This window comes from Girardinichthys multiradiatus, chromosome 9, assembly GCF_021462225.1.
Source record: "Girardinichthys multiradiatus isolate DD_20200921_A chromosome 9, DD_fGirMul_XY1, whole genome shotgun sequence".
NCBI classification, from domain to species: Eukaryota; Metazoa; Chordata; class Actinopteri; order Cyprinodontiformes; family Goodeidae; genus Girardinichthys; species Girardinichthys multiradiatus.
Window position 1 is genome coordinate 39575013 of NC_061802.1, and position 13966 is coordinate 39588978.

A 13966-nucleotide genomic window follows, 5' to 3' on the forward strand; every position below is an offset into this window, starting at 1 on the left:
TTCTCGGTGAATATCTTGAGATCATTTATCATGACTGACTTTCAGCCACATAATTTAAAATACTTCAACAGTAAGGTCAGGGGTGAGGGCTGCAGACCATTTAATAAATTGTGCACTTCTTAAACTGCAGTTCAAGAACTGGTACAAATTCTACAAAAAATGTTGCCAATGTTGGATTTTCCCTAATACATTAATATCTTCCTAAACCAGAAAACGTTATGGACCATATTATTTGCTGTCATTTTAATGTAATAGTTATTAGGACCATAGACATCCAGCCATTTTTATTCCAAAGCAGACCTGGACACCCTCATTTGGCTAAATTCTTTTTTCTTTTGAGTGTATTGAATCCCTAGAATCAGCTCATTAAAATAGTTGGCGATCACTCTTTGGCGGCAGTTCTGTCGGGTGTGCAGAAGGTTCGGGATTCTATTGAAAGGAACCAAACAGATAATGAAGTGATTCGATTAAGTTAATTCATTCAAATGATTTCTCCCTCTGAATGAATCATTCAGGAATGACACAACACTCCTAAAAACTGCAAGACAGAGTTGTTTTTTTGTAAACCAAACAATTGAAAACTTTTAAGAAACAAATGTGGAATTCATATTTCTTTTTTTTTACAATGTCAATGTGTGAGACTAACTTTATCTTTTGAATCTCCCTTATTTTTCTCTACCAAAAAAAGACCACTTTGTTTTATTTAAATATTGCATGTTTTACTTTATCGATGAGCCCGTAAAAAAAAAAAAAAAACTTTACAGAAACTATTTTTGTGCTTTACAGATCCCATATTTTTTCCTAGTATTTTTTAGCAGTTTGTAGCTATATTTTCAGATCACATCAGTCTGACGGGAACCTTTACTCATTGCATCTGTCAGCCAGTTGCTTCTGTTTTAGTCAATGACTGAATGACGACTCAGTAAATTATTGGTGCTCCAGATTTTTGTTTTTATCTGTAACAAAGCTGAGTCATTGTTGACTGCAGGACATCTTAGCCATTTGTTGTTTATTGAAATATGTTGCAACTCACTGACTCATTGTGACAAATGCAATTGGATTTGTGGGGAGGCACGAAATGTAAACATCATGTATGGATGTGTTTTCTCTAGCCCTTGAAGAAGATGGTGGACAGAATCCGCAAATTCCAGGTCCTCAACGACGAGATCTTCGCCATCCTGAACAAATACCTGAAGTCTGGAGACGGAGAGAACATGCCGGTGGAACATGTCCGCTGCTTCCAGCCACCGATCCACCAGTCGCTCGCCAGCAGCTGAGGTGCTGCTGTTCTTCTGTTCGTACTTTGGACCACATCTGAGTTCCAAACACTGTCAGCATTCTCAATATTCGTTAGGCCTTAAGTAGGAAAGGACCATTAACTGCGATAAGGGGCCACTTTTTGCCTTTTTTTGTTTTGTATTCACTTGTGCCTTATATGAAAAGAATAGATTAGATTTATGAGTATTTAAGGGTTTGCAGTGGTGGAATATTAAAGGGTGAACCTATTTTAAGAAAGGAAGAAAAGGTAATTTTGTACCGTCTACATTATTGAACATGCATGCTCAAATATAACGATTACTGAGAAATAGCGCTCATCCTAATGTTAAGCAAATTATTCTCTGTGCCTTGGGTTTGAAATCTTTTAATCATTTTAATTCAATAAATATGTAACAAATCTGTTTTTTTGTCAAGAGATTTTTATGTAAAAAGCCCCACCCCCAGGAAAGTTCTGAATGACTTCAAACATAAAAAAATGTCAATCATAGTGAAGTTCTTGTCGAATGTAGTTATCAGTAGGTCCTCAGCCCATAATATATTAGTTTTGTATTTATGATTCGTAGAAAGAAGTCAGTGCGTGAAAATCCATCTACAACAAGTAACAAAGCATTTCTTTAAAAAAAATCTTTACAGAGCTACAGAGGAATGCAGGTAAGTTAACCGAATATGACAGTCTTGAGTAAATTAAGGCAAATTAAAACAAATACAATCTACTGGTCCATCTGTGTCCTCTCCCCTCACAGTTGATTGTCTCATTGTGTTATAAGCTATCAACAACGCAATGGTTCAGTCTGAGGCCAGAAACGTTTATTAAACATCTAACGAGGAAGTCAATGCTCCATTCCTTCTGGAGACGCTATCGTAAGGCAAACCCCTGTCCAAGTCCTCTGTGGACTCGCTGTGCAGCAGTTCGTAGTTGCTGTGGGAGGCTGTGCCGTTAGCTGCAGGAGCGGCATGGTCCTCCCTTCTTATGGACACGGCCAGGGTCGCCAAGCTCACGCTGACGTCTTTGAAGGCGTGAAGCAGGAAGATGCCCACAATGATGGTGAGGAAGCCGCTGAGTGTCCCAATCACGTCGCCTGCGCCCATGTGTTCCCACTCCTTGAAGAGGATGGCGGAGCAGGTGAGCACGGACGTGGTGAAGAACACGTAGTAGATGGGTGTCACCAGGGAGGTGTTGAAGATGTCTAGAGCCTTGTTCAGGTAGTTGATCTGAGTGCTCACGCAGCCCACCAGACCCAAAAGAAGGATCCAGGCCAGGGGGTTTTTAAAGACATTTTTCCCAGCAATAGCCTCCTTAATAGCGATGCCCAGCCCTTTGACACAGGACACTGAGAGTGCCCCAATTACGGAGCAGATGGTGATGTAGACCAGGATATTGGTCTGACCGTGGCGGGGGGAGACAACAAAGATGAAGATGAGAGCCACAATGACAACGAGAGTGGCAAAGACAAAAAACCCTGAAAAAACAATGGAAAAATTCATTTAATGGACAATCCTTTGCATCAGCATTCATATCCCTTTTTACATTTTGTCACATTGCAACCACAAACTTCAATTTGTTTTATGTGCTAAACCAATAAAAAGTAGTGTATAATTTTGAGGTCAAAGGAAAATGGTATTTTTTTTCACAAATACAAATGTGAAGTACTATTTATCTGTAATTGAACCCCCTTAAGTCTGATGCTCCTAAATAAAATCCAGTGTACTTCCAAGTGCTGATGAAGCTTGTTAATCACCCACTCAGTTAAGTCAAATGTGTGGCAGCAGGGAAAATCCTAAAACATGCAGGACACTGGGGACCCTGAGGATCATGATGTAGGGGACACAAGAAACATGGAAGAATGTGCTCTGGTCAGAAAAGAACAAAATGCAAAACACTGACAAAAATGAACACTGAATATCTCCCTGAACACACAATGAAACATTGTAGTGGCGGCATCATGCTGTGGGGATGCTTTTCTTCGGTGTGGACAAGGAAGCTGCTCCAAGATGATGAATGGAGCTAAATACAGGACAATCCTGGAAGGAAACCTCTTAGAGGCTGCAGAAGAAACTGTGTGGAGGTTCACCTTCCAGCAGGTAGCGACCCTAAACGGCTTTACTGGAGGCTGGATTTACAGTGCTGACTCAAAGGAGAGAACACAAATGCTAGTTAAATTTTTCAGATTTATATATATAAAAAAAAAAAAATCATTTTGAAAATCATGCATTGTTCTTTTCTCCGTTACACTCTACTTCATGTTGATTCATCAAAGAAATCCTAATAAATACATTGAAGTTTGTGACTAATGTCTCAAAATGTTGCCAGGCACTTTCATAAAACAAAATAAGTTGTCACAGTTGCCTTCTAAATTGGACTTGTTCCGCTTGGTTTTCTCCATACCTGGGTCAACCAGCTTCTTGGCCATGTCTTCGAGGCTTGCGATCTCCTCCTCCTTTGGAGCGTGAATGACCATGGTGGTGGAGCCGAGGATGCTCAGCAGACAGCCTAGCTTCCCGTGCAGGTTTAACCGCTCTGTCAAGAAGTATGACGACAGCACGGCACTGCAACAAAAAACGCTTGTCATGGTCATTTTAAACCTGGGAGGCAACAGAAAGTGGATTGCAGATGCTTGGAAAACAGATTCCACGCTATGTATTATTTCAGGTCATTTACCTAAGAAAGTACTGGAAAACTTTGGAGCACTATTCATGGCGCTTTCAGTTATAACATGGCCTTAACTACATGATGCTTTTAACAAAAGGTTCCAGTGTCAAGTTCATGCAATGAGATATCTGTACCTGACGAGCACGCTGAGGGCTCCCAGAGGTGTGACCAGGGTTGCAGGAGCAAAAGCATATGCCGCAAAGTTAGCTGCTTCTCCAGCACCCACTGAAAAAACAGCAAACACTCAGAACATGTTGCAGTAGAGCCAGACGTGGTAAGACATTGCAGTGCTGTCTGCTCCAGATTGAAAAGAATCCATACAGCTTTGCCAAAATGTGAACGGAACTTGAAAATATAACCTGTAGCCTATCATCACTTACTTGATAGTAAACCAGCCCACCACAGCCATTCTTTAAGATATGCATGACCGCCCTGCCCTGAAAAACAGCATCATTGTAAATGCATTACTTCACTGGTGCCTACCATAGCAATGCATGGAGAAGCATAGGCACATCTATGCCTCCTTATAATGGTTTTAACAAAGTAAAAACCATTATAAGGAGGCATCAGACCTTGCTGCTGCTCACTTTTTAAGATGTTTTTCAAAACCACCTGAGACAGTGCCTGTTTGTTCGGACTTGTACACTTCCTGTGATTTGACTTTTCCCTAAATAAGAGACTCAGTCTCATATATGTTTTAGATTATTACTAGAACAGGTTTCTGTTTCCCAGTGGGGCTAAATCAGCGATCAACAAGGGACTAATTTGGTGTTTCAAAATAAATCTTACAGAAACCATTATAAAACAGGAGACTCGGTCTTAAAGAAGTTAGATCATTACTATATCATACCACTACTCCCTAGTAGGGCTACCCAGTAACTTTCCAGACTTTCAAAAATAAAGCTTACACTCTTCCAATTAAATGCCACCACATTTCACAGGTAACATTATTGCAAAAGAAGTGGGTACAATAAGACTAGTGCAACTAAACCAGCAATTAAAAAGGAATTATGTTTGTTTCTTCAAAACTGGACTTGTAAATTCTTCTTGGACCTGAACAAAAAAGGGATCAAGGATTTGTCCTTGAAAATACATGTGATCCTCAAAATAAAAATCTTGTGGGTTTGATTATAAACAGTCAGTCAGTCATTTTCTACCGCTTATTCCATAATGGGTCGCAGGGGAGCTGGTGCCTATCTCCAGCAGTCTATGGGCGAGAGGCGGGGTACACCCTGGACAGGTCGCCAGTCCATCGCAGGGCAACACACAAACAACCAAGCACACACTCATTCATACACCTAAGGTCAATTTAGAGTTACCAATTAACCTAACTGGCATGTCTTTGGACTGTGGAAGGAAGCCGGAGTACCCGGTGAGAACCCACGCATGCGTGGGGAGAACATGCAAACTCCATGCAGAAAGACCCCAGGCTGGGAATCGAACCCAGGACCTTCTTGCTGCAAGGCAACAGTGCTACCAACTGCACCACCGTGCAGCCCATTTTAAAATCCTTTTGGCTCAAAAGAATGTTTATTATGCTAGGTCACTGCTAAGTAGTTGTTGAATCTCTGTAACACGCCATTAGTTGGGAGACATGACCAAACGAGCAGCATGCTGTTAAACTGCATGAGCCACTGGATTTTTTTTTCTAGTCAAAGTTACACATGTCTAAACTGAATTATCCAACCAAACTAAGGAGGTACCTTTAAATCTGAGGAAAAGGTCAAGTGAGATGTTGCTATTAATGATTACAAGGACTTTATGAGACTGACGGTGACACACACAAATACATAGAAACACACCCTGCACTAATGAGCTGGTTTAAACACGCCTGTAAAACATCAGCAACAACCAAGTTTCCTGACTGCTCTGACTTCTCTTTGAGTGTCAGCGATCCACATCAACAACAGGGAGTGTCTCAAGGCAGGCAGCTGGCAAATTCATAATGTGATGTCCGACATGATGTGGTTCTGATGTTCAGAAAAAGGGGTCAGTACCTGCCCGCATCGATCCCTTCTTTGCCAGCCTCAGAAGTCCTTTCTTCTTGAGGATAAAGCTTCCACCGATGAAGATGCTGGAGCTGATGGCCAAAGCCAGGCCGATGTAAAAATCATACTTCCCCCGGTCCTGACCCATGATGAGACTGGATGTGTTGGAGTTATCTTTCACATCTAAAACCAAGCAGGGAAGATGCTGACCGAAGGAGCAGCTCTGACCACCTGACAGAAGAGCACAATTAAAACAACAAAACACTGATCAGATGCCACAGCCAACCCATACAGCAGGAACCTACCGCGAAAACAAGACACATTACAGAGCGGAAAACCATAATCTGACACGTTGGAGGAATCCATTTAGGGCGCAGCACGTTGAAGAACATGTAGTAGCCTCTATCACCTCATCCCATACGAAGACATGAGAGAGACTGATCATATCCAACCGGTTGTCTGAGTGTTATTAAGCCACAGACACAAAGCCTTGTTAAACTCGGTCAGCTGCTATGTAAATGAATGTATTTCAGTAGTTTGGAATCCGGAAGTAGCATTCCTCTAATGGGAATGTTAACCTGGGCACGTTAGGTGCGCCTTGTTAGGAAGCTAACCTGCAGATGCGCGAGTGGTTCTTGTTACACTTCTATTATCTACCAATAAGCAGCTTCGACAGATGACCTAAAAGTTTAATTTGACTTAACTTCATTGGATACAGTATAGGTACCTCAACACGTTAGCTACTATTAGCAACACAGCTAGCTAAGCCATAGGACTCAGCGTCAACGACATGCAGCGCTGTTCGGGAAGTCCTGACGTCCCTTACCTGCTCAAAGGCGGCTGTTTTCCCCCTGAAACAAGAGTACAGCGGCGGGGAGAGGACAGCGACTTTCCAGCCTGCTTCTCGGCTCTGTTTACGACCGTCACATACTGCTTTTTCCACCTTCAACCAGGTACCGATAGCGACCACTGGAGGACTGCCGGTGTTGACTCTTCTTCTGCTTATCAGGGCAGAGACCATTGAACTGTGTGCCCTCCGCAGGTTGAAACCCAGTACCACAGATATAATTTAAAACCAAGGGGGAACACTATGCCGACTCCATTAATCAGAGCGCCCACAAACCCGCTAACAAATATTACAAAAGCTTGAATAAACGTAAAAACAACACAAATGTTTCAATACATAAATGTTTCGACATTATTATTAGTCACAGTCTCCATAGCAGTAGTAGACAGTTTTGAAGGCCAGATGAAGCTTCATAAAACATTGAAGCCTTTCAGCCAATCAGTTTGTAAAAAACCTTGAACGCCACCTTAACATAGTGGAGTGGTGTGAGTGCTCAAATGATCCTAGAGGCTATGTCCGAGGCTTAAATGCCCCTGGGAGGGTCTCTTATGGCAAACAGACTCTGGGTGATGGGTCAGACAATGAGTGGTTTAGAACAAGGTACGGCGGAGCACGCCAGGGATCTGGACTTGTCCGCGAGTGCCTGGTGGCCAGGTTACTCCTCGTGGGACCCGGCTGGGCCAAGCCCAAACGAGACCAGAGGCCATCCACCAGAGGGTCCGCCACTTGCATGGGGAACCATGAGGGACCGGTGCAAAGAAGATTGGGCAGTGGGCGAAGGTGGAGACCTCAACAACCCGATCTCCAGATGTTTAAACTGGCTCTAGAGACGTGGAATGTCACCTATCTGGGGGGGAAGGAGCTTGATCTTGTGTGGGAGGTCGAGAGATATTGGCAAGAAATAGTCGGGCTATACCTCCAAGCACAGCGTAGGCTCTGGACCCCAGCTCCCTCAAGAGTGGTTGGACTCTCTTCTGCTCTGGAGTGGCCCACGGGGAGAGGTTGGAGACATAGACTTTGAGTGGACTTTGTTATCTGCCTCTATTGATGATGCTGTTGCTCGTAGCTGTGGCCATAAGGTCTGCGGTGCCTGCTGCAGCAGCAATCCCCGAACCTGTTTGTAGACATCGGCAGTAAGGGATGCTGTCAAGCTGAAGAAGGAGTCCTATCGGCTGTGGTTGGGTTGTGGGACTCCTGAGGTGGCTGACGGGTACCGTGAGGCCTAGCCTGCCGCGGCCCGGGCTGTGGCAGAGGCAAAAACTAGGACCTGGGAGGAGTATAGTGAGGCCATGGGGAAGGAGTACCAGTTGGCCTCAAAACGATTCTAGCAAACCACCCAGTGCCTCAAGAGAGGGAAACAGTGCCTTTCCAACACTGTTTATATTGGGGGTGGGGAGCTGCTGATCTCGATTGGGCACATTATCGGCAGTGGAAGGAGTACTTTGAGGATCTCCTCAATCCTGCCGTCCGCCTTCCCTGGTGGAAGCAGAGACTGGGGACTTGGAGTTGGACTGTTTCATCACCTAGTCTGAAGTCAGCAAGGTCTTTAAAAAACTCTGTGGTGGCAAGGCTTCGGGGATGGATGATATCCGCCCCAAGTACCTCAAGTCTTTGGATGTTGTGGGGCTGTCATGGCTGATACGCCTCTTCATCATTGTGTGGCAGTCGGGGACAGTGCCTCTGGACTGGCAGACCGGGGTGGAAGTCCCCCTTCACAAGATGGGGGACCGGAGGGTTTGTTCCAACTACAGGGGAATCACACTCCTTAACCTCCGTGGTAGAGCCTATGCAAAGGTTTTGGGAAGGGGAGTCCAGCCGATAGTCGAACCTCAGCTTCAGGAGGAGCAGTGTGGTTTTTGTCCCGGTCATGGCACACTGGACAAACTACACCTTTTACAGGGTGCTCAAGGGTTCATGGGAGTTCGCCCAACTGGTTGACATGTTTTGTGGACCTGGAGAAGGCATTTGACCGAGTCCCTCATCGTGCCCTGTGGGGGGTGCTCCAGGAGTATGGAGTCGGGGACTCTTCATTAGGGGCCATCCGGCGTCTTTACAAGCGGAGCAAGAGTTTGGTCCGCATTGCTGGCGGAAAGTCTGACCTGTTCCTGGTGCATGTTGGACTCTGGCACGGCAGTCCTTTGTCACCAGTCCTGTTCATAACTTTCATGGACAGGATTTCTAGGCACAGCCAAGGGCTGGAGGGGGTCTGGTTTGAGGAACGTTTTGTCTCTTCTTTTTGAAGATGACGTGGTCCTGCTGGCCCCCTCTAGCCAAGACCTACAGCATGCACTTGTTGGGGTCATCCATTTTGGTCGCACATTTTGACATGTGCAACTCAACAGACGTCGCAGCTCTGATGTCACTGGGAGTATAAACTGGCTGAGATGGAGAGTTTCGGTGCCATTTCCCGCCTGTCTCAAAGGACAGCGCAACGGAAGCGCATATATGGAGAGACAAGAGCTCGCGGGCGAACTTTTGCTCCACAAAGCCATTCCCGGAAGAGCTTGAAAGCTGGAAATCTGTCTGATATGAGAAGATCAGGAGATTTATTTACCGATCGAAGACCTCGCCGACAGCTGACGCAGGTGGAAACCCACAGAGGTTCTATGTCCAAGGAGATGAGTTTTCCTCCTTGTGTATGCAGTCGATTAACGGTTCATCTTTTCCCCTCCTGGACATTACCGTTTTTTTTCTTTAATTTGATCACGAACATGTGATCCCTCCCCTCCTTTTTCTTCAGACCTGACCCATCCTCAACCGGTGGAGAGCAGAAATCAACCTCAATGTAATTTCGTTCTTTTCATTTTAAACCGGATAGGTGCATTTAGAGGTCTGGGTAGGATGAGGCAGTTAAGGTGATGTAGGATCACCAGTAGTTAATCTCAGGTATTAACATGTTGCATGCAATACTGATTGAATTATGTTATGCTGAGCTGTGTTTTGATTTGGTGCTGAATTGTGCGTGGTTAATGTTTGGTCCGGCTGATCTCAAATCAGCCAGGAGTTAGAAGTTGGACTTTTAAAATGTTTTCATTCAAAGCAAACTGCAGTCTGGGCTTCGCCCGACCACTCTCTGTTCCAGTTTTATTGCTGGAGATTTTCCACTGAGTTCCCGCCTCAGAGATTATGACCCTTTGTCAAGATTTGGGGCGATCAGCTGATAGTGGCTAAAGGGGCGTGGCCCCACCGTTTTATCAGCTGATCGCTGGAATCGAGACATCAGCACCAGGAGGATTTCTTTCCATTTAACCCAAATTACACATTTTGCCCATAAAACTACTGGTTTGATCTTCATAGACACTAAATGCGCATATGTTTTTCTTTTATTATTATAGATAGGTAGTCATTGTTATTCCCTTTGTGTAGAACGGTGCTTGTTAGTTAGGTGAAGGTTTTGGGCCAGAATAATGGTATATCAGGATTATTTAGCTTCAATAAATCTTCATATATATAATTAAGAGAAGCGTTTGTGTTTATTTGCAAGAGTGATTTATCTGTCAAAACAAGGTCGAAGATCCTCCATCTTCGGTGAAGTGGTTGAATAAACAGTGACAGTTTGTGGTTTGGTTAATAATTTGTAATTGTTAAAGAGCTTTGAGCCCATAATCACAACACCAGAGGACTTCTATTCGTAAGTAATACATTTTGGTTAAGAAATTAATTTTTTTCAAATTATGATTTTAAATTATAATTCTTGATGAATATTAATTAATCAATAATCATAATCCTTACACACTGGGGCTGTTCGCAGCCGAGTGTGAAGTCACTGGGCTGAGAATCAGCTCCTCCAAGTCCGTGGCCATGGTTGTTGATCGGAAAAGGGTGGCTTGTCCTCTTCAGGTTGGAGGGGAGTTCCTGCCTCAAGTGGAGGAGTCCAAGTATGTCGGGGTCTTGTTCATGAGTGAGGGAAGAATGGAGCAGGAGATCAACAGACGGATCAGTGCGGCTGCTGCAGTAATGGGGGCGCTGTGCCGGTCCGTTGTGGTGAAGAGAAAGCTGAGCCGAAAAGTGAAGCTCTTGATTTACTGGTTGGTCTACGTTACTACCCTCACCTATGGGCAAGAACGTTAGGTCATGACCGAAAGATTGAGATCCTGGATACAAGCGACTGAAATAAGCTTCCTCCGTAGGGTAGCTGGGCACTCCCTTAGACATAGGGTGTCCGGGATGTTAGGAATAACCTTTATTAATATGCTCATAGCTGTTTTTCCCATTTATACTATAGTGAAATAAAATATAAGTTCTAATGTTTCCCTTTTGTTAGAATAGGATAAGAATGCTCATAGACATATAGTACAAGGATAAATGGCCTAAGGTTTGTCATGAACGACCTGAAGCTGGGGCACTGGGTTTGATGGTGGAGCAGCTGGTATAACTGGTTTGATTAGAAAGCTACAGCACACTTAGATTAAGGATGGACACCCGGTACTATACAATCTAACAGATATACACCACAATGGTGACACAGTCTTCTGATAATCACTGAGGGAGAGCACATCCATTGCATTGGAGTGCCAGATATAAAAACTACATGTGACCTTCTATCAAGGCTCTTCGTCATCCTCTAACAGACGGCGACGGTCCGAGACGGGAGCCTCAGCGCTGATCTCTGTAATCATTCCTCTGCCTTCATTTAGATTAAAAAGAGCTAAAAGTTAGAAACTGTTTGAGAGTCGTTCCTTTAAGAGTCTTTAGATAGAGTGTGTGACCGTTTTCGGGGTCCCAAAGGACCGGTAGGGCTCCGAGGCATCTGACCGCCAACAGGGGGCGGTAGAGCGAACAGGGAGAAGCTCGGAGTAGAGCCACTGCTCCTCCACATCGAGAGGAGCCAGGTGAGATGGGCTGGTGCGACTATATTGGATGCCTCCTGGACGCCTCCCGCGGTGTCCCACCAGGAGGAGGCCCAGGACACGTTGGATGGACTATGTCTCTGGGCCTGCCTGGGAATGCCTTGGGCTCCCCCTGGAGGAGCTGAAGGAGATGTCTGGGAAGAGGGAATTCTGGGTGTCTCTACTGAGTCTGCTGCCCCTGCGACCCGGTCCCAGACGAAGCAGAAGATGACAAGTACGAGTTTGTAATAGGGTTCATTTGGCTTCACTTCACTTCTGTCAGTGTGCCCCAGGGCAGCTGTGGCTACAATGTAGCTTACCACTGTCAGTGTGTGAATGTGTGTATGAATGGGTGGAATGTAGTGTGAAGCGCTTTGGGTCTCTAGGGACTTGATAAAGCGCTATACAAGTACAGGCCATTTACCATTTCATGTGCTTAGAAAGCCCCTTGCTGGTTAAAGGCGGTGTAACAAATAATTCATAGGCAATTGTATTAGTTTGTAATACACTGAAGACTGTCTTTCATGGAAATGACTGAAGTAAATCAGTTTATCTTAACAAATGCGTTACACATGTTGGTTATATATAACTATAAAGTTTCCATTTTTTTTGTATATACTGGGCTTGTGACACGAAAATAAAAATAAATCAGATATTACAATGGATAAATATTATAGAACAGTTTCATGTTATCATATGATAAAGGGGACGATTGTTTTCAATATGTTGCAGTGTTTTGACAAGGTAAGTGACAGTAAGTTTGCTTTTGAAAGTAAACAACACACTGACTCTGTTCATGGAACTCAACAACTTGGTTCCTTGTTATTTTGAACCAAAAATGTTGTACTCCAGTTTTTTACTAAATAAACAATTCATGTTGGATTAAAAATGGCACTCACAGTAGGCAACCTGAGGTCAAGTGCCTTGTTTAGGGGCATATTAACATGTGGCAGGAGGAAGATGGAATCAAACCCACAACTTTCAGATTGCACCTTCCCACTGAGACACAGTCACCTCTTCATTGTAGCAATGAGCTACATTGCTATGCAATATCAATATCGCTTTTTTTCCACTGAAGCTGGTGTTTTTATAAGTTCTTGGTTGTGACTGCAGGGGTTTTTCACCTATGGGTCAGCTATAACCTAATGTCTTCAAACACAGTATGCAATATGCTTCATAAAAGCTAGTTTTTTACAACTACTGAAATCCATAAATCAAGCCAAGTTAAATGTGCACTTTTTGATGATAAACAATCTGGTTGTAAATAACTAACAGGAATGTTTTGATTTTATTTCCCTAATGGAACAATAATAGATCCATTTTGGGAGGAGTTATTTCAAAATGCACTTGTATGTCACACATAGACAAAAAAATCCCCAATACTAACATACTACATGTGATTGGGCCCATTGCTGTATGTAATTCTTGTTTTAGCTGATTTTACTTATTAGAAACAACTCAAACTGGATTTTTATATCTGGGGAATACAACCCCAGCCAGCTGTATCATTAAATATGGCTGGCGGCCTGCACCTTATGGGGACCCCAAGCAGCCGCAAAGTCTGCTTATAGATCAGGCTGGTCAAATTTATACACACAGGCTCAAATATGCACACATTCACCTAGATGTAATAAACCAGACAGTGGAGGCCTTTAAACCTCTGCTTGGTGATCATGATTGATTGAAGCTGCTTGTTTCTCCTTGTTAGCATAAAAAGCCCCCCCCTTTCTGACCAATTATCAGACAAGAATAATAGTCCAAGGAACTTGTTGAAGACTTGAGAAGGACCATTGTAGAGTTCCTTATGTTGGTTAAGGGCCACTCGCACAAGTGAGATAAGATGCACATTCAAAAACACAGCCGTATCATTTTCTATTAAAGAACTCACACTAGCAGCATCTGAACTGCGGCCTGACCCTCCAAGCTATGGCACATAAGATCCTTTTCAAAACTTTTCTTTTGAGAAGTGACAACAGTGATGATAAAACCTCCAATAGCTGACCTAATCTGTCTCACTGTGGGACACATCAAATGTGTTGTAAGTGCGCTGATTGACACAACAAACCAGGGCAGAGCTGATATGCATTCCCATAAAGTGTTTTGGGCCCATTTCTCAACTACAGATTCCAAGAATATCCGTTCAAACAACTATACATAGATAGACATTATCTGGATGTGTTACTGCTTTAACAAGGCCTAGAGGAAGAGACAAACTGTCACCCTGAGATGTTGGGATGTTCAAGAACAATCCAGAACACACCAAGGCTAAATTTACCATGCACAGTAAAATACTGGAGCAGCAGTTTCTGTCAAAGAGATGTATGTTTTACCAACACAGACTGAGAGGCTGTCAACCAGGAAAGAAAGACAACTT

At 43.8% G+C, this 13966-nt stretch overlaps 2 protein-coding genes across 3 annotated transcripts in view; one reads left to right on the forward strand and one right to left on the reverse strand.

The window, feature by feature from the left end:
• Positions 1–1679, forward strand: part of cyfip1 (cytoplasmic FMR1 interacting protein 1) — a 35831-nt gene extending 34152 nt beyond the window's left edge. The window contains exon 31 of the mRNA XM_047374397.1: positions 1113–1679. Within this exon, the coding sequence (XP_047230353.1) occupies positions 1113–1277 (165 nt within the window). The 3' untranslated portion in view covers positions 1278–1679. The remainder of the gene's footprint in view (positions 1–1112) is intronic.
• On the reverse strand, positions 1627–6936 carry nipa2 (NIPA magnesium transporter 2). 2 transcript variants are annotated; one of them, XM_047374395.1, is made up of 6 exons: positions 6743–6936; positions 5926–6147; positions 4309–4365; positions 4063–4153; positions 3665–3825; positions 1627–2738 (listed from the first exon to the last, which is right to left on the reverse strand). In XM_047374395.1, exons 2-6 carry the CDS (start codon positions 6062–6064, stop codon positions 2089–2091), a joined length of 1098 nt encoding a protein of 365 aa, XP_047230351.1. In that variant the 5' UTR covers positions 6065–6147; positions 6743–6936; the 3' UTR covers positions 1627–2088. The 2 variants fall into 2 exon arrangements, with proteins under 2 accessions (XP_047230351.1, XP_047230350.1); XM_047374394.1 differs by lacking the exon at positions 6743–6936 and adding an exon at positions 6222–6619.
• Between the last annotated feature and the right edge of the window lie 7030 nt (positions 6937–13966).